The sequence below is a fragment of the Entelurus aequoreus genome, linkage group LG01 (genome assembly GCF_033978785.1).
Source record: "Entelurus aequoreus isolate RoL-2023_Sb linkage group LG01, RoL_Eaeq_v1.1, whole genome shotgun sequence".
NCBI lineage: Eukaryota > Metazoa > Chordata > Actinopteri > Syngnathiformes > Syngnathidae > Entelurus > Entelurus aequoreus.
The window spans coordinates 80,521,312-80,543,430 of NC_084731.1; the positions used below are offsets into that span (position 1 = coordinate 80,521,312).

General features: G+C 36.5%; 1 protein-coding gene and 1 long non-coding RNA gene across 3 annotated transcripts in view; one reads left to right on the top strand and one right to left on the bottom strand.

Moving 5' to 3' along the window:
• Positions 1–1,307: 1,307 nt before the first annotated feature.
• LOC133657875 (uncharacterized) lies at positions 1,308–6,171 on the top strand. Its single transcript, XR_009827383.1, has 3 exons — positions 1,308–1,441; positions 1,516–1,590; positions 3,290–6,171. It is a non-coding gene; the product is annotated as an uncharacterized LOC133657875 (long non-coding RNA).
• Positions 6,172–8,950: 2,779 nt separating this feature from the next.
• The window catches only part of LOC133657843 (gamma-aminobutyric acid receptor subunit alpha-5-like), a 108,381-nt gene continuing 95,212 nt past the window's right edge, over positions 8,951–22,119 (bottom strand). For both annotated transcript variants that reach the window (XM_062059627.1, XM_062059631.1), the window contains exons 9-11: positions 19,269–19,421; positions 18,938–19,149; positions 8,951–9,922 (exon numbers count right to left, since the gene is read on the bottom strand). In XM_062059627.1, the coding sequence (XP_061915611.1) occupies positions 9,623–9,922; positions 18,938–19,149; positions 19,269–19,421 (665 nt within the window). In that variant the 3' untranslated portion in view covers positions 8,951–9,622. The remainder of the gene's footprint in view (positions 9,923–18,937; positions 19,150–19,268; positions 19,422–22,119) is intronic.

Consider the following 22,119-nt stretch of genomic DNA (forward strand, 5'->3'; position numbering starts at 1 on the left):
AATAGTACTTTGCATTTTTCTCATAATGCTTTGTAATGGACTTAAATGTGTGTAATTTTGATTTTTTTTTAGAGTGCATGGAGTTTTCTATAATGTTCATAAAGTTCAGTGGACTAAGTGTGTTGGCATTTTGTGTTGGTGTTTTTGCACCATGACTAGGGAAGGTTGTTTGCATTGGGTCATATAAGTTATTGCTGCACATTTTTCAGTAAAACTAAAGGTAATTCTACCCATGATGTCCACTAGATGGCGGCACAATGACAGCATCAAAATTGTCAGACTGTCAAAATAAGTGCAATATCCCTGTGGGTGCAATTCCTCATTAAACCCATGACATCTCGCGGGCCAATTTGAAGACGTCGACCGACCTTATTTGGCCCGCGGGCTGTAGTTTGGACACCTCTTTCATAGACAAACACCTCAGAATCATATATTTTGGTCCTTGACGCATGTTAACCGTTAGCATGCTAATGTTAGCATGGCAACTTTCTAAACAAATGTTGCAGGTATACACCACATAGTAACACATTTTGTTATTTGTTAGCATCGTAACCTTTGTAGCTTGTTTCTTAAATATGCACCTCAGAGTCATATGTGTTAGCACTTGACGCATGCTAACGTTAGCATGCTATATTATAAGCTATTTTCACAGCTATGCACCTAAGAGTTTTTTACTTGATGCTATCTGGCTAGCATGCTAGCTTTTAACATGTTAGTTTGGCTTTGGCTTTTTGGCATCCACACATAATAATAACTATAATTTTTGTGATTAACACACGGTTTCCTATAATTTGATAAGGTTTCAACTAGGGATGTCTGATAATGGCTTTTTTGCCGATATCCGATATTCCGATATTGTCCAACTCTTAATTACCGATACCGATATCAACCGATACCGATATATACAGTCGTGGAATCGACACATTATTATGCCTAATTTGGACAACCAGGTATGGTGAAGATAAGGTCCTTTTAAAAAAAATTCATAAAATAAAATAAGATAAATAAATTAAAAACATTTTCTTGAATAAAAAAGAAAGTAAAACAATATAAAAACAGTTACATATAAACTAGTAATTAATGAAAATGAGTAAAATTAACTGTTAAAGGCCTACTGAAACCCACTACTACCGACCACGCAGTCTGATAGTTTATATATCAATGATGAAATCTTAACATTGAAATACATGCCAATACGGCCGGGTCAACTTATAAAGTGCAATTTTAAAATTCCCGCCACACTTCCGGTTGAAAATCTCCTTTGGATATGATTTATGCGCGTTACGTCATAAAATGCACGGAAGTGTTTGGGTGCATTGGACACAATACACAAAGCTCTGTTTTCTTCGACAAAATTCCACAGTATTCTGGACATCTGTGTTGGTGAATCTTTTGCAATTTGTTTAATGAACAATGGAGGCTGCAAAGAAGAACGTTGTAGGTGAGATCGATCGGTGTCTTAGCGGCTAAGTACAATACTTACAGCAACACAACAAGGACTACTTACCCTGACAGAAGACGCCTAGCTGATGCTTGCCACCAAACCCACAGATGAAGTCCTTCGTCGCGCCGTTGATCGCTGGAACGCAGGTGAGCACGGCTGTTGATGGGAAGATGAGGGCTGGCTGGCGTAGGTGGAGCGCTAATGTTTTATCATAGTTCTGTGAGTTCCGGCTGCTAAGTTGCTAAATTAGCCTTAGCGTCGTTAGCAACAGCATTGTTAAGCCTTACCAGGCTGAGAATTTTTAACCGTGTAGTTACATGTACATGGTTTAATAGTATTGTTGGTCTTCTGTCTATCCTTCCAGTCAGGGGTTTATTTATTTTGTTTCTATCTTCATTTGAGAACGATGCTAGCACGTTAGCTCAGTAGCTAAGTGTGTCACCGATGTATTGTCTTGGAGATAAAAGTCACTGTGAATGTCCATTTCGCGGGCTCGACTCTCATTTTCAAGAGGATATAGTATCCGAGGTGGTTTAAAATACAAATCCGTGATACACAATAGAAAAAGGAGAGAGTACATAGTTCTGTGAGTTCCGGTTGCTAAGTTGCTAAATTAGCCTTAGTGTCGTTAGCAACAGCATTGTTAAGCCTTACCAGGCTGAGCATTTTTAACCGTGTAGTTACATGTACATGGTTTAATAGTATTTTTGCTCTTCTGTCTATCCTTCCAGTCAGGGGTTTATTTATTTTGTTTCTATCTTCATTTGAGAACGATGCTAGCACGTTAGCTCAGTAGCTAAGTGTGTCACCGATGTATTGTCTTGGAGATAAAAGTCACTTTAAATGTCCATTTCGCGTGCTCGACACTCATTTTCAAGAGGATATAGTATCTAAGGTGGTTTAAAATACAAATCTGTGATTTACAATAGAAAAAGGAGAGAGTGTGGAATCCAATGAGCCAGCTTGTACCTAAGTTACGGTCAGAGCGAAAAAAGATACGTACATCACTACCTATCAAGTCCTTCACTGTAACGTTCCTCATCTACGAATCTTTCATCCTCGCTCAAATTAATGGGGTAATCGTCACTTTCTTGGTCCGAATCTCTCTCGCTCCATTGTAAACAATGGGGAATTGTGAGGAATACTAGCTCCTGTGACGTCACGCTACTTCCGGTACAGGCAAGGCTTTTTTTATCAGCGAGCAAAAGTTGCGAACTTTATCGTCGATTTTCTCTACTAAATCCTTTCAGCAAAAATATGGCAATATCGCGAAATGATCAAGTATGACACATAAAATGGATCTGCTATTCCCGTTTAAATAAAAAAAAATCATTTCAGTAGGCCTTTAAAGGTTAGTACTATTAGTGGACCAGCAGCACGCACAATCATGTGTGCTTACGGACTGTATCCCTTCCAGAATATTAATAACAGAAAGAAACAACCCTTTTGTGTGAATGAGTGTGAATGAGTGTAAATGGGGGAGGGAGTTTTTTTGGGTTGGTGCACTAATTGTAAGTGTATCTTGTGTTTTTTATGTTGATTTAATAAAAAAAGAAAAAAACAAAAACAAAACCCCGATACCGATAATAAACAAAAAAACAAGATACCGATAATTTCCGATACTACATTTTAAAGCATTTATCGGCCGATAATATCGGCCGGCCGATATTATCGGACATCTATAGTTTCAACCTGTAAATATGTTGTATATAATTATTACATTTGATTAAATAAGAGTAACATTATAAATCCAATGTAAATATTTGAGTGGGCGTTCAGGAAAAATAGGGCTTAAAGGTTAAGATCCCCTTTTCAATTCTATTTTGTTGCATTTGCTGCAAATAGGCCAAAAGTCCTTCCCAAGTTTCGAATGGAACCAAGGGGCCAGTCTGGTGTCATTCCCGAGGTCGATCATCTGCAACTTGAGCTATCCAGGCTCAACTTTAATTTCCCGCACACGTTTGTACGGAACGCACCATCCACTACTGCCCGGTAAGCGAAAGTGGGCCAAATGTATTTTTATTCAATATTCCTGTCAGCATGCCCCAAAAGAAACCTTGTAAAAAGGTTATGAGCGTTCAAATAATTTTTTAGCAGGGGTCTCAAACTTTTGTGGCCCTCTACTTAACTTCCTGCTCTTGTGTGGTTGAGGCCCGCGCGTGCGGGGGCAGACGATAGTTAACTACATTGTGACAATCTTGAATCCAAGTATAACGAACTCTCATGGGGCTGTTTGCAACTTGCTCGTAAGTAAGATTTGAAAAACCAATAAAATAATAAACAACACAAAGAGCAACTTCCAGTCAGCAAGCGGAAGTGTCTCCTGCCATGTATTTGAACTAAACAGTGTCAAAAATAACAAGTTAACTCACGTGATTAATCACAAAAAATGTTGGCATAAGTGGTGTATACACGCAGATTAATGGTCACACTAGTTATTTGAACTGCTCCTTTACCTAAACCGCAGAGCAGGTTGTTTTTGTGATCAGGTCCGTGCAAAGATGAGTGAGGAGACTCCGACTGGTGTACTCGCTGGCAAGTTTGACTCAGACGGACTTTAGAAGAAACTGTTGCCACATTTTAATATGAAAAATTGTGGTGCATTCAAGTAACAATAAAAAAAATGGTCCTGTATGACATTCTGACAATAAAATTGCATTTGTATCCAGATAATGGGCCCCTTTTTTAAGTTTGTTTAAATTATGCAAGCGAGTAATAACCTGTGATTAATCATGATTAATCCACATTCGAAAGTGTGATTAATCTGATTTAAAAATGGCCTCTTTAAGTTAATTTAAATCATGCAAAAGTGAGTACCTGTGATTAATCATGATGAATCCAAACTGGAAAGTGTGATTAATCTGATTTAAAAATGGGCTCTTTTTTTATTCATTTAAATTACGCCAGCGAGTATTGTGATTAATCATGACTAATCCTAATTCAAAAGGGTAATTCATCTGATTTAAAAATGGGCTCATTAATTTAATTAAAGCAAACCAGTAATAGCCTGTGATTAATCAAAAAGTGTAATTAATCTGATTTTTAAAATGTACTCTTTTTTTAAAGTCCATTTAAATTATGCCAACGAGTATTGTGATTAATCATGATTAATCCAAATTCAAAAGTGTAATTAATCTGATTTAAAAAATTGGCTCTTTTTTAAGTTGATTCATGTTATACAAGCAAGTAATGACCTGTGATTAATCATGATTAATCCAAATTCAAAAGTGTGATTAATCTGGTTTAAAAATGGGTTCTTTAAATTAAGCAAGAAAGTAGTGATCTGCGTTCAAAGAACTCCGGCTTATTAGTGATTCCCAGAGCCAAAAAAAAGTCTGCGGGCTATAGAGCGTTTTCTATTCGGGCTCCAGTACTCTGGAATGCCCTCCCGGTAACAGTTAGAGATGCTACCTCAGTAGAAGCATTTAAGTCCCATCTTAAAACTCATTTGTATAATCTAGCCTTTAAATAGACCCCCCCTTTTTTAGACCAGTTGATCTGCCGTTTCTTTTCTTCTCTCCTCTTCTCCCCTGTCCCTTGCGAGGGGGAGTTGCATAGGTCCGGTGGCCATGGATGAAGTGCTGGCTGTCCAGAGCCGGGACCCCGGGTGGACCACTAGCCTGTGCATCGGTTGGGGACATCTCTGCGCTGCTGACCCGTCTCCGCTCGGGATGGTTTCCTGTTGGCCCCGCTGTGGACTGGACTCCCGCTGATGTGTTGGATCCACTGTGGACTGGACTTTTACAATGTTATGTCAGACCCACTCGACATCCGTTGCTTTCGGTCTCCCCTAGAGGGGGGGGGTTACCCACATATGCGGTCCTCTCCAAGGTTTCTCATAGTCATTCACCGACGTCCCACTGGGGTGAGTTTTTCCTTGCCCGTATGTGGGCTCTGTACCGAGGATGTCGTTGTGGCTTGTACAGCCCTTTGAGACACTTGTGATTTAGGGCTATATAAATAAACATTGATTGATTGATTGATTGAAGTAACAACCTGTGATTAATCATGATTATCCAAATTCAAAAGTGTGATTAATCTGATTTAAAAATTGGCTCTTTAATTCAAGCAAGCCAGTAAAAACCTGTGATAAATCATGATTAATCCAAATTTAAAAGTGTTATGAATCTGATTTTTAGAATGGGCTCTTTTTTAAGTTCATTTAAATTACGCCAGCGAGTATTGTGATTAATCATCCATCCATTTTCTACCGCGTGTCCCTTTTTTTAAGGGTGTACCCCGCCTACCGCCCGAATGCAGCTGTGATAGGCTCCAGCACCCCCGCGACCCTGAAATGATCAATCCAATTTCAAAAGGGTAATTAACCTGATTTAAAAGTGGGATCTTTAATTTAATTAAAGCAAACTAGTAATAACCTGTGATTAATCATGAATAATCCAAATTTAAAAGTAATTAATCAGATTTTTAAAATTGGCTCTTTTTTAAAGTAAATTTAAATTATGCCAACGAGTATTGTGATTAATCCAAATTCAAAAGTGTAATTACTCTAATTTAAAAAATGGGCTCTTTTTTAAGTTAATTCATGCTATAGAAGCAAGTGATTAATCATGATTAATCCAAATCCAAAAGTATGATTAATCTGATTTAAAATGGGCTCTTTAATTCAAGCAAACCAGTTATAACCTGTGATTAATCATGATTAATCCAAATTTAAAAGTGTAATGAATCTGATTTTTAAAATGGGCTCTTTTTTAAGTTCATTTAAATTACGCCAGCGAGTATTGTGATTAACCATGATTAATCCAAATTCAAAAGTGTGATTGATCTGATTTAAAAGTGGGCTCTTTAATTTAATTCAAGCAAACCAGTAATAACCTGTGATTAATCATGATTAATCCAAATTTAAAAGTGTAATGAATCTGTAAATGGGCTCTTCTTTAAATTCACTTAAATTACGCCAGCGAGTATTGTGATTAATCATGATTAATCCAAATTCAAAAGTGTGATTAATCTGATTTTAAAAATCGTCTCTTTTTTAAGTTGATTCATGTTATAGAAGTAAGTAATGACCTGTGATTAATTCAAGATTAATCCCAATTCAAAAGTGTGATTCATCTGATTTAATATTGGGCTCTTTAATTTAAGCAAGAAAGTAATAACCTGTGATTAATCATGATGAACCCAAATTCAAAAGTGTGATTAATCTGATTTTAAAAATGGGCTCTTTTTTAAGATAAATTAAATTATGCAAGACAGTAATAACCTGTGATTAATCATGAATAATCCTAATTCAAAAGTGTGAATAATTTGATTTAAAACATGGGCTCATTTTTAAATTAATTTAAAATTATGCATTACCTGTCATTATTCAGGATTATTCCAAATTTAAAATTGTGATCAATCTTATTTAAAAATGATCTTTTTTTAAAAGTTAATTTTAAATACGCCAGCAAATACTGTGATTAATCATGATTAATCCAAATTCAAAAGTGTGATTAATAGGTAATTTATATTATTGGAGCGAGTAATAACCTGTGATTATCCTTAATTAATCCTAATTCAAAAATGGAAATGATCTGATTACAAAAATGGGCTCTTTTTAAGTTAAATTAAATTATGCAAGATGGGATAGGCTCCAGCACCCCGCGCAACCCCAAAAGGGACAAGCGGTAGAAAATGGATGAATGGATGGAAGCGAGGAATGACCTGCGATTAATCGCGATGAATGCAAATTCAAAAGTGTGATTAATCAGATGTTTTTTTTAAATGTGCTCTTTTTTCAATTAAACTATGCAAGGCAGTAATAACCTGTGATTATTCATGATTAATCAAAATTCAAAAGTGTGAATAATCTGATTAAAAAATGGGCTGTTTAAGTTAATTTAAATCATGCAAGTGAGTACCTGTGATTAATCATGATGAATCCAAACTCAAAAATTGAATAAATCTGATATAAAAATGGCCTCTTTAAGTTAATTTAAATCATGCAAGTGAGTACCTGTGATTAATCATGATGAATCCAAACTCAAAAGTGTGATTAATCTGATTTAAAAATGGGCTCTTTTTTGAAGTTAATTTAAAGTATGCAATGGAGTAACAACCTTCGATTAATCATGATGAATCTGAATTCAAAAGTGTGATAAATCGGATTTAAAAAAATAGGCTTTTTAAAAAAAAAGTGTATTTAAATTATGCAAGCGAGTGACGACCTGTGATTAATCATGATTAATGCAAATTCAAAAGTGTGATAAATCTGATCAAAAAACATGCTTTTTAAAATTGTTTTAAAGTTTATTTAAATTATGCAAGCGAGTAATAGTCATTAATCAATTCATAATAATTCATCCAAATTCAAAAGTGTGATTAATCTGATTCCAAAAAAAAAAAAAATCATTTGACAGCACTAGAAGAAAAATGTACACTCAACTTTACATTGATAATGACTTAAGGCTTATTTACCAAAAAAGTAGAACACAAATTAGGTCACGCGGTTAAAACGCGCTTAGTGCGTCACCCTGACTCCAGCGCCCCCTTCCGGTTAATTGAGTTTAAAACCGTTTTACAGGATTTAAAAAGCAAAACCAATTAAATGACTCCACACATGACTCCACACATGACTTCAATTATATATACGTACATATATATATATATATATATAATATATATAAATGTGTAGATCTATATATATATGTGTATGTATACACACACATATATATATATATATATTATATATATATATATATATATATATATATATATATATATATATATATATATATATATATATATATATATATATATATATATATACACATATATATATATATATATATATATATATATATATATATGTGTATATATATATATATATATATATATGTGTATATATATATATATATATATATATATATATATATATATATATATATATATATATGTATATATAAATGTGTAGATATATATATATATATATATATATATATATATATATATATATATATATATATATATATATATATATATATATATATATATATATATATATCTATATCTACACATATATATATACATATACATGTATATATATACGTATATGTGTGTATATATGTATATATATGTGTAGATATATCTACATATATATGTGTAGGTATATATATCTACACATATATATGTAGATATATATATATATATCTATATATATACATATATATACACATATACAGTATATATACACACATATATATACATGCATGTAAATATATATTTATATACATATATATGTTCATATATACATACATATATACATGCATGTATATATATACATATATATATATATATATATATATATATATATATATATATATATATATATATATATATATATATATATATATATATATATATATATATATATATACACACAGTATATACATATACATATATATATATATATATATATATATATATATATATATATATATATATATATATATATATATATATATATATATATATATATATATATATATATATATATATATATATATATATATGTATTCTATCACCTCCCAGAAAGGAGGCATTTTGGGGGAACCCGACTTGCAGTGCAAAGCTTTAAATGTTCGCCTTAAGATGCACAAACACTCACTCCCCTCCGAGAGGAGAAGAGGTTCACTTTAAAAACACAACAACAAAGCGCTGAAAGTAGTTGATCAATGCACTAAAGGCTCAAGGGATTCCACCGAAAAAATACCTTGTTAAATAAATGCATGGAAATATGGCAGTTCCTCCAGTTTTGTAAGCGCAGAGCATCTCAGGCAATTAGCTCATGGCAACAACGTGATGCCTACTTCCAAAAATGGATCCAGAAAGGGAAGTGGATTGTTAGTAACAGAGTGCTCCTGTGCTGGCACACACATACACTTGTATTGTATGTATATGCTGTATGCATGTACAGTACATGTATGTGGTTTTCACAGCTGCTATGTGGAGTGCGTCATGCCAACTGCAGCAGGGTGAATGAAGGAGAAGAAGAAGAAGAAGAAGAAGAAGAAGAAGAAGAAGAAGCGTAGCACCGTTCAAAGTCACAATGCCATCAAGCAGGCCATTTAGGCAAATAAAGACCAACAAAAATGAAAATAGGACAGAATTCCATTGCGGCTTTCCAAAGTTGATTGACTTCTTTCGTCTAAAAAAAGACAACGTTCAAAAAAGGGGTTAGGTTAACGCAGCGACTCCTTTAACCCCTGGTTCCTTGTTCAGATACGTGGCCCAGTACACCAGGTTGAAGGTTCCGAAAAGAACGGGGAAAACTATCCGGGCCATTTTGTCGATCTTACTGACACTGTTGTAGGTCTTCTTCGGGTCCGCCATCTTGGTCTCGGTGGCGCGGAGCTGCACGGCCGTGGTGTTGGAGATGGTGGCTATGGAGGCGTCCTTGGCGAGGTTGGGCGCGTAGTTGACGGCTGCCGAGCAAATGTTGTTGGGCTTCTTGGACAGCATCGCCGGGTCTCGCTTCTGCGGCGTGACAAAGGACAGCGGGCAAACGGTTTAAAACGCTCTACAGCAGGGGTCACCAACCTTTTTGAAAGCAAGAGCTACTTTTTGGGTAGTGATTAATGCGAAGGGCTACCAGTTTGATACACACTTAAATAAATTGCCAGAAATAGCCAATTTGCTCAATTTACCTTTAACTCTATGTTATTATTAATAATGAATGATATTTACACTTAATTGAACGGTTTAAAAGAGGAGCAAACACACAAAAAATGACAATTAAATTTTGAAACATAGTTTATCTTCAATTTCGACTCTCTAAAATTCAAAATTCAACCGAAACAAAGAAGAGAAAAACTAGCTAATTCGAATCTTTTCGAAAAAATTAAAAAAAGAATTTATGGAACATCATTAGTAATTTTTCCTGATTAAGATTAATTTTAGAATTTTGATGACATGTTTTAAATAGGTTAAAATCCAATCTGCACTTTGTTAGAATATATAACAAATTGGACCAAGCTATATTTCTAACAAAGACAAATCATTATTTCTTCTAGATTTTCCAGAACAAAAATTTTAAAAGAAATTCAAAAGACTTTGAAATAAGATTTAAATTTGATTCTACAGAATTTCTAGATTTGCCGGAATAATTTTTTTGAATTTTAATCATAATAAGTTTGAAGAAATATTTCACAAATATTCTTCGTCGAAAAAACAGAAGCTAAAATGAAGAATTAAATTAAAATTTGTTTATTATTCTTTACAATAAAAAAAAAAAAATTTACTTGAACATTGATTTAAATTGTCAGGAAAGAAGAGGAAGGAATTTAAAAGGTAAAAAGGTATATGTGTTTAAAAATCCTAAAATCATTTTTAAGGTTGGATTTCTTCTCTAAAATTGTCTTTCTGAAAGTTATAAGAAGCAAAGTAAAAAAATAATGAATTTATTTAAACAAGTGAAGACCAAGTCTTTAAAATATTTTCTTGGATTTTCAAATTCTATTTGAGTTTTGTCTCTCTTAGAATTAAAAATGTCGGACAAAGCGAGACCAGCTTGCTAGTAAATAAATACAATTTAAAAAATAGAGGCAGCTCACTGGTAAGTGCTGCTATTTGAGCTATTTTTAGAACAGGCCAGCGGGCTACTCATCTGGTCCTTGCGGGCTACCTGGTGCCCGCGAGCACCGCGTTGGTGACCCCTACTCTACAGACTAGGGGTGCACAAAAAAAAATTATATAAAATATAAACTTTATATAACTGTATATAAAATATATATATACAGTTGTGGTCAAAAGTTTACATACACATGTAAAGAACATAATGTCATGGCTGTCTTGAGTTTCCAATAATTTGTTCAACTCTTATTTTTTTGTGAAAGAGTGATTGCACATACTTGTTGGTCACAAAAATCATTCATGAAGTTTGGTTCTTTTATGAATTTATTATGGGTCTACTGAAAATGTGACCAAATCTGCTGGGTCAAAAGTATACATACAGCAATGTTAATATTTGGTTACATGTCCCTTGGCGAGTTTCACTGCAATAAGGCACTTCTGGTAGCCATCCACAAGCTTCTGGCAAGCTTCTGCTTGAATTTTTGACCACTCCTCTTGACAAAATTGGTGCAGTTCAGCTAAATGTGTTGGTTTTATGACTTGGACTTGTTTCTTCAGCATTGTCCACACGTTTAAGTCAGGACTTTGGGAAGGCCATTCTAAAACCTTAATTCTAGCCTGATTTAGCCATTCCTTTACCACTTTTGACGTGTGTTTGGGGTCATTGTTTTGTTGGAACAACCCAACCTCCGGGTTGATGATTTGAGGTTGTCCTGAATAATTTGGAGGTTTTTCTCCTTTTTCATTGTCCCACTTACTCTCTGTAAAGCACCAGTTCCCTTGGTAGGAATGGTGTTCCTGGGATTAAAGAACTCACATTTGCTCCTCCAAACATATTGCTGGGTATTGTGGCCAAACAGCTCAATTTTTGTTTCATCTGACCACATAACTTTCCTCCAGAAGGTCTTATCTTTGTCCATGTGATGTCAAATTCTTCAGGACAACCTAAAAGGTTTCCCTTCTCTTTAGGGGATTTTATTATTATTTATAAAATCCCCTGAAGAGCAGGGAAACCTGTGAAACAGGCTTGTAGGGATGAAATAGCCTCTATGTTTTTTCCTGACCTAACATTCCTGAGCACTGTATAACGGATAAACCACAGAAACCTGGACTATATATATATATATATATATATATATATATATATATATATATATATATATATATATATATATATATATATATATATATATATATATATATAGTCATTTGACCCATGTTAACTGTAGCATGCTAATGTCAGCATTGTAACTTTTGTAGCAAATTTCTTAAATATGCACCTCGCAGTCATATATTTTAGTACTTGACGCCTGCTAATGTTAGCATGCTACATTTTCAGCTCATTTCACAGATATGCACCTACGAGTCATATTTGTTTTGCTTGACGCTATCTGGCTAGCATGCTAACTTTTAGCATGTCAGTTCGGCTTCAACTTTTCGGCATCCACACATGATAACAATAATAAAAATAATAACGATTGTGATAATAATAATAGTAATTGTGAGCTCTGTACCGAGGATGTCGTTGTGGCTTGTGCAGCCCTTTGAGACACTTGTGATTTAGGGCTATATAAATAAACATTGATTGATTAATAAAGTCTCAATGATTGATAATTACAATAACAATAACAATAATAATATAATAACTTTTGCGATTAACATATGATTCAGATAATTTGATGTGGTTTAAACCTGTATGTTAGATGTAATTATTAAATTTGATTAAAATAAGAGTAAAATTATGAATTCAGTGTACGTATAAAATATATAAAAAAGATGTATATTTAAAATGTTTTAATAAAAACGTATATATATATATATATATATATATATATATATATATATATATATATATATATATATATATATATATATATATATATATATATACTATATATATGTATATACATACATATATACATTTATACGTATATATACATATATATATATATATATATATATATATATATATATATATATATATATATATATATATATATATATATATATATATATATATACGTATATAAATATATATATATAAACAAACATATTTAAGCCATCTGCATGCAACCAGAAGGAGCTTTTTTTACCAGTAACGTGATTTAAAAAAGTTTCATTATAATAATTATACCAAATTATACTTTGCGAGAATGGGTGTGAATCAAGAATCATGTCTAATTGACAATCGATTCTGAATCAAATCGTCACCCCAGGATTCGGAATCGGATCGAATCGTTAGGTGCCGACTAAAGAGGGCTGTTTAATCGGCTTGTCTTAGCGGGCGGACAAACAAGGTCAAATATTCGGTCCTTGCAGTAAATCTGCGATAATGCGATCGCACCAATTCACATAAATCGAACGAATCCCCGCAAATTATGCACAGCCCCTTGCCCCAACTTTGTCAAAAGCTCGCGACTTCTTCACGCGTCAACGTCATTTTCGCCAATCGAATTTGTGAAACTCATGCTTTTGTTCGCCTAGGTTGGGTTTCGAAACGGAAAGTTAGCCTGACATTCATTGTCCTCCACTCTCCCTCCAGGCTGGTACTTCATGACACCATTAAACTAAAGAGAATAATATATATGTGTGTGTGAGAGTGCGTTACTCCTTACTACTAACTCCCACTATTAGTGCTCTTTAATTAATAAAGTGCACTTAGGACTCTTGAGCCTGTTTTCCACATGATGTTATATGATGGATGTTTTATAGGCTTTTTAGTTATTAAAGCCCAAACTGTCTTTTCCCAGCTTTGACCATTAGGAAATGATTGGTCACGAATATTTTATTGCAACCACAAATCAAACCTATGTAAGAGCGTTTTCAGCGGATAACTCTCAGAACGCCACTGAATATAGATATAATCATTTCTGTGAAATGGCTGCCGCTCCATGTTGAGCACATCAAAACTAACTGTCAGCTGGTTGTGAGAACAAGATGAAGAAGGTACATGAATAATGATATTCAGGAAAATGTTTGGCAGGAGGGATATGCCACTCATCCGCCATTTTTGTACGTGATCTGCTATTGACGACTAATGCCTTTCAGTGCCGATCACAAAAAATGATCCCTTCTGGCTGATACTTTTTTTTTTTTTTTCTCTGTTAAAGGTGGCTAGCAGCGAACTGTGTAAGTTCATACTAGAGATGGGATGTATGGCTTTTTAAAGACAGCCGGATATTGAGGAGCCATTCCTTTCGAAGAGACTGGCTTTTTATTTTATTATATGTTTTTTTTTTTTTTTTTTAATCAATGAAACAGTTATATAATAGCATGTAGATCGGAATATTTTAATTTACACAACACAACTCTATTGATGGGAATTATTCTGAAATATAGACTTTGTTGTTGTGTTTTCATTGTAAATATTCCATATTTTCATGCATTGGCAGTGACCTAAATAAATGAGTAGCATTTTAACAGTATAGAAAAAATACATAAATAATACATAAGAATAAATTGCATGAAATGACAAAAAAAAATAGGACGTAATAAAAATGTGAGTACAAAAATTATACTACCATTGTGTGTACACTTACACACTGCTACCATTATGATCCCGAAAATTTAATCCAAATAAAAAATAAATTAAAAAATAATTTTTTTTTTTTTTTAATGAAATAAATATAAAGATGTATTTCTATATTTTTATGTTTAAAAACAAATATATAATGTACATTATGTTAGGTCAGAAAAAACACAGAGGCTATATCATCCCTACAAGCCTGTTTTTCACAGGTTTCCCCTGCTCGTCAGGGGATTTTTTCTGACCTAACGTATATTCCGCTCTACCCCAGTAATGAGCACCGTATAACAGATAAACCACAGAAACCTCGACTATATAATGTACGTTACGTATTTAAAAAAAGTTCATCCAAATGCTTCTAAGTTTCCTTCAACTCTGACTCATTTTCTAGTCCAGATGCCAGTCGGGTGGCAAAGATGTGCAGAGTGGGCAATTGCAGAAGCTACATTTGCACGTGCATAAAAAATGGCTCCCACACGAACGGCTCACAACTGCGAATCGGTCGTCATTGTTTACTTAAAACAACTGTTCGAAATACTCGATTTATTTGCGAACGTAACATCTCTCGTTCATACACAGTGTGGAGCAGCTTCTCTAAGTTCATAGTCTTCACCTCTATTGCGGCAAATGAACTACATTTTTTACAAGTAGTATTATCACTGGAGATGGAGGATGAAGCTAACAGAGCTGCAACAATGTATCGACATAATTGAGAATGTTGACAATAAACAATTGTGGACACATTATTGTTATTGTCGACGCGTTACTTAATAAGATTTGAATGTGCTTTTATTTTGTTATACCGCTAACCCACGGGGGAAGTACATCCTAGCCACGAGTGCAAAAGAAGACGCTATGCTCGAGCACCTTAATTGCAAACACTATAGTGTCATGTCGTCTTCCACAACATCAACACCTCCGAGGTAGGCTGTCACTAAGACTAAACTATAAAGCAGGGGTGGGCAATTAATCTTTACCGGGGGCCGCATGAGCAACCCGAGCACTGCTGGAGGGCCACATCGACAATATTTCAATTAAATTTTGCTCAATATTATTTTTGATGTATACCGTAAGATAAATAATAATAATAATAATAATAATACTTTAATTTAACCTAACTTAACTTTATACCAAAAGCACTGCTTTGGAAATCATTTGTACCCCTTTCAGAGATCACATTTAGTTCCTCTTAACATCCTCATGTTGCACAATGAAATGTAAGCATAGGATGAAGTGTGCATTCCTGTAACTTTCTCTAATAACAGCATTCCATGATTAATATAAATAAATTAACATTAATAATAAATGACAGTGAAATAAGCACACGTATGACTGAGGAGTCATAGTGTAACTTTGTGTGGTGTTTGAGTTATCCGACTTTTTGTGTGGCCATAAATGCACCAGTGGTTTAGTGGTATGCGTGTTGGTGACAGATGACAAGTTGGTTTTGGCCTGGTTTGTACGGCAGAAAATGACTAGTTTTTCGAGATAGAAGTGTTTTACTCATGTTTTTGGTGTGGTTATGGCCGAATATAACAATACTTGAACGGTGTTCAATTGAATGGTGTTGACGAACACCATTAGGGCCGCTTGTTGTCACTGTCACTCAAAGTTGCATTGCAAAATTACACAGAATAAATGTGTTTATTTTGTTTAGAATTCAGATGGGATTTGATTTGGTGCGTGGCATATATTTGCTGTGCGCAGAGGACGCTTGAGCAGTGCGCAATTGCGCAGGCGCGCACCTTAGAGGGAACGTTGCTTGGCAGTTTATGTCTTGTTAAAAACACGCCATTCGTCATCAACTTTTCACTTTTTAGCGTCTCGGGTGTAAACCGTGCATCACTTGTCGCTGTGCACCTTCACTCACAGGTTACATACGCCCATAAATAACACTTTTCAAAATAAAAGCAGCACAGTTGTATTGCGCGCACGACATAGATGTTTTTTCAACTTTATTTTGTAATTTGTGATTGCAGCTGTTCACATTCACTCACAATCGCGCACGCACATACGTCCACACGGAAGTAATACAAATAACGCTTTTCAAAACAAAAGCAGCACCGTTCCATTGCACACTCGACATAGATACTTTATTAAATGTATTTTGTAATTTATGATTGGCCTCACGCGGGCCGGACAGGGACGCACAAAGGGCCAGGTCTGCTATAAAGCCTGGATAAAATTATTTTTGTCACATTTACACAACATGTTAATGTTTTCACAACAAATACTAGGGCTACAATTACTTCAGGAAGATGCCTGTCGTGCATTCGACATAAAGTTTTATAATATAATTCTTACTTACCAAACCGTCACATGTGTGATGTCTGTAGGAGTGTTTCCATGCATATTTGTATGCATTAGCTAATATGCTAACACGTTTGCAGGTGTTTGTGTTAGTATTAACTTACAACATCATTCTTTTTGTGTTGTTTCAGTTTCATAAATTAATCAAAACGTCATCGTGTTTAGCTGATTGGAGAGCAAGCTTCCGCAGCTGTTTTGTTTGATCGGCCGTTTTACTGCCCTGTTACAGACACTGTTTGGAAACAATTAAGGTATAATAATAAACATTTACAAAGTATTTCTGTGTAAATAACTAATTTCACAACGTATATATCTGTGGCTTATAGTCCGGTGCGGCTTCTATAAGAACTTTTTTTTTTTCTTTTTTGGTGGGTGCGACTAATATTCCGGTGCGCTTTATAGGCTAGAAAATACGGTTCTTATAGTTGTTTTTGTCGTATTTGTCATTGTTTACAAATGGAGGACTTACTATCCACTTAGTAGTACATAGTAGTTTTTGCTTTTGTTTAGTTATTGTGTGCTATTTACTTTGTTTTGCTCTAACAAATTGTAAGTAAAAAATGAAAATAAAGAACTACTTTAAATACTGTGATCATGTTCTTGATTAATCACACACACCAGTAATAAAAAAATACACTATATTGCCAAAAGTATTTGGCCACCTGCCCTGACTCCCATATGAAGTGCCATCCCATTGCTAACCCACAGGGTTCAAGATGATTGCGGTCCACCTTTTGCAGCTATTACAGCTTCAACTCTTCTGGGTAGGCTGTCCACAAGGTTGCGGAATGTGTTTATAGGAATTTTCGACCATTCTTCCAAAAGCGCATTGGTGAGGTCACACACTGATGTTGGTTGAGAAAGCCTGGCTCTCAGTCTGCGTTCTAATTCATCCCAAAGGTGTTCTATCGGGTTCAGGTCAGGACTCTGTGCAGGCCAGTCAAGTTCATCCACACCAGACTCTGTCATCCATGTCTTTATGGACCTTGCTTTGTGCACTGGTGCACAGTAATGTTGGAAAAGGATGGGGCCCGCTCCAAACTGTTCCCACAAGGTTGGGAGCATGGAATTGTCCAAAATGTTTTTGTATCCTGGAGCATTCAAAGTTCCTTTCACTGGAACTAAGGGTCCAAGCCCAACTCCTGAAAAACAACCCCACACCATAATTCCTCCTCCACCAAATTTCACACTCGGCACAATGCAGTCCGAAATGTACCGTTCTCCTGGCAAACTCCAAACCCAGACTTGTCCATCAGATTGCCAGATGGAAAAGCGTGATTCATCACTCCAGAGAAGGCGTCTCCACTGCTCTGGAGTCTAGTGGCGACATGCTTTACACCACTGCATCCAACGCTTTGCATTGGACTTGGTGATGTATGGCTTAGATGCAGCTGCATGGCCATGGAAACCCATTCCATGAAGCTCTCTGCGTACTGTACGTGGGCTAATTGGAAGGTCACATGTAGTTTGGAGCTCTGTAGCAACTGTCGGTGCAGAAAGTATTTGCACTATGCGCTTCAGCATCCGCTGACCCCTCTCTGTCAGTTTACGTGGCCTACCACTTCGTGGCTGAGTTGCTGTTGTTTCCAAACTCTTCCATTTTCTTCTAATAAAGGCCACAGTTGACTTTGGAATATTTAGGAGCGAGGACATTTCACGACTGGATTTGTTGCACAGGTGGCATCCTATGACAGTTCCACTCTGGAAATCACTGAGCTCCTGAGAGCGGCCCATTCTTTCACAAATGTTTGTAGAAACAGTCTCCATGCCTAAGTGCTCGATTTTACACACCTGTGACATACAAATGATTAGGACACCTGATTCTCATAATTTGGATGGGTGGCCAAATAATTTTGGCAATATAGTGTATATACATACAGTTAATACATGTCATCGGTATTGGACAAGCTCACTCATGGATGATCGATATCGAAATCGGCAACATAAAACCCTGATCGAACATCCCGATGGCTCAGCCATAAATGTGCGTTAATGGGCTACTTCATGTGAAATCAGCGACATGTCTTCTTCGAGGGTTAGGGTCTTAAGACTTTTTAGGATCGATATTAGACCAGGACATGTACCTTTGGGTGCTGCGCTTCTAAAGCTTTCTTGCCGTCCCACGCCCAGCTCCTCTTGGTGAAGTAGTTCACAGTAGCAAACTCGATCAGGGCCGAAAAGACGAAAGCGTAACACACGGCAATGAACCAGTCCATCGCTGTCGCGTAGGCCACTTTAGGGAGGGAGTTTCTGGCACTGATGCTGAGGGTGGTCATTGTCAGCACCGTGGTCACTCCTGGGTGCAAACAAAGGTGACAAGTTCAAATTGCTCTGTGGCAAGTCATCGGGAAAGGAGGCTCTAATAAGTCTTAACTGCTCTTATTAGTCTCCGCGGTGCGCATGGGCTTCACTCACCAAACACAGTCCGCGCAGGAACAGACTCTCTATTTAGCCAAAATGACACCTGGGACAGGATTACAGTCATGAAACATGGCATATATGTCTGGATGACAAAATATCCAATCTTCCTTTTCAGGTAGAAGTGGGCCATCATCACTGTATACTGACCTGAGGGGAAACAAACAGAAAATAAGGAAGACAGGAGTGGGAAGCTTGTCATTAAGTGTGATTTCATGTGTGTTGCATTGCACTCATCGAAAATTATTGTAGGAGAAAACATTACTGACTTGGAGCAAAACAAATCTGTTGCACTGACAAATAACTAAAAAGCGTTTGGGATATTCCTTCTCAGACACGGATTAATCACCCTTAAAATGTTAATCATCTCAAGTTAAACATCAGGGCTAAGGATGTTCATAGAATGGATCACTAAATCTATGGCGTCATTTATTTTTGTGTGGTGTGTAGTACTGTTCACTGGCCACTAGGTGACAGTGATGTCACATGGGTGTAATGCGGTTCTCAGGGCATTCAATCGATCGCAACTGGACTGTTCAGTTTGTCTTAGAAAATGTTTCGCCTCTCATCCAAGTAGGCTTCATCAGTTCATGTTACCGGTTATAGCTAGAGATGCGACCTCAGTAGAAGCATTTAAGTCCCACCTCAAAACTCTTACGGGTCCAAGCCCTTGTGGCGACCACTCTCAAATTAGACATCTAGAATAAGAATTTTCATAGGCGGATCTAATTTGTTTGATTTTACACTATAACAATGGATGGCTAAATCTATGGTGTCATTTGTGGTACTGTACACTGGCCACTAGGTGTCCGTAATGTCACATAGATGTAATGTGTGTTCTCAGGGCATTCCATCGATCGTAACTGGACTGTTCAGGTTGTCCTTGAAGACGTTTCTCCTCTAATCCAAGTAGGCTTTATCAGTTAATGCTACCAATGCTACCTCGATATCAGTATTTAATGCAAAGACTGATCCACATGAGAGCCAGAATTGACGATTAAAGGCCTACTGAAACCCACTACTACCGACCACGCAGTCTGATAGTTTATATATCAATGATGAAATCTTAACATTGCAACACATGCCAATACGGCCGGGTTAACTTATAAAGTGCCATTTTAAATTTCCCGGGAAATATCCGGCTGAAAACGTCTCGGTATGATGACGTTTGTGCGTGATGTCACGGATTGAACGGAAGTATTGGGACACCATTATGTCCCAATACAAACAGCGTCTGTTTTCATCGCAAAATTCCACAGTATTCTGGACATCTGTGTTGGTGAATCTTTTGCAATTTGTTTAATGAACAATGAAGACTGCAAAGAAGAAAGCTGTAGGTGGAATCGGTGTGTTAGCGGCTGGCTGCAGCAACACAACCAGGAGGACTTTGACTTGGATAGCAGACGCGCTATCCGACGCTAGCCGCCGACCGCACGGATGATCGGGTGAAGTCCTTCGTTGCTCCGTCGATCGCTGGAACGCAGGTGAGCATGGGTGTTGATGAGCAGATGAGGGCTGGCTGGCGTAGGTGGATAGCTAATGTTTTTAGCGTAGCTCTGTGAGATCCCGTTGCTAAGTTAGCTTCAAAGGCGTCATTAGCAACAGCATTGTTAAGCTTCGCCAGGCTGGAAAGCATTAACCGTGTAGTTACAGGTCCATGGTTTAATAGTATTGTTGATTTTCTGTTTATCCTTCCAGTCAGGGGTTTATTTCTTTTGCTTCTATCTGCATTTAAGCCCGATGCTATCACGTTAGCTCCGTAGCTAAAGTGCTTCGCCGATGTATTGTTGTGGAGATAAAAGTCACTGTGAATGTCCATTTCGCGTTCTCGACTCTCATTTTCAAGAGGATATAGTATCCGAGGTGATTTAAAATACAAATCCGTGATCCACAATAGAAAAAGGAAAGAGTGTGGAATCCAATGAGCCAGCTTGTACCTAAGTTACGGTCAGAGCGAAAAAAGATGCGTCCTGCACTGCACTCTAGTCCTTCACTCTCACGTTCCTCATCCACAAATCTTTCATCCTGGCTCAAATTAATGGGGTAATCGTCGCTTTCTCGGTCCGAATCGCTCTCGCTGGTGGTGTAAACAATGAGGAAATGTGAGGAGCCCTTCAACCTGTGACGTCACGCTACTTCCGGTACAGGCAAGGCTTTTTTTTATCAGCGACCAAAAGTTGCGAACTTTATCGTCGATGTTCTCTACTAAATCCTTTCAGCAAAAATATGGCAATATCGCAAAATGATCAAGTATGACACATAGAATGGATCTGCTATCCCCGTTTAAATAAAAAAAATTAATTTCAGTAGGCCTTTAAGATCAGACAGACCATTGAAATGTGTCGGCTCGCCTGGAAAACAAAAAAGTTAAAGTTAAAAAGTTAAAGTACCAATGATTGTCACACAAATGTGTCCTCTGCATTTGACCCATCCCCTTGTTCACCCCGTGGGAGGTGAGAGAGCAGTGAGCAGCAGCGGTGGCCGCACCCGGGAATCATTTTGGTGATTTAACCCCCAATTTCAACCCTTGATGCTGAGTGCCAAGCAGGGACTCAGCATCAAGGGTTGGAATTGGGGGTTAAACAACAATCCTTGGCTACAATTCGAATCCTTCAAATGGCCTTGGCGAGGCCGTGCCGTAAACATCCCAGTGAGAGCCGCTCTGAATTCCTCCCTCCTTCAACAACACCTGGGGAGTTGAACAGACCATGGATCATGGACTTACACACACATATACACATACCCCCACCCCATGGCATTGCCACCGCTTAACCCCTTTAGGTGCGACGGATGGCTGGAGCAGCACCGGAAAGGCTGCAGCTTCAACACTGGATGCCCCCCACCCCTC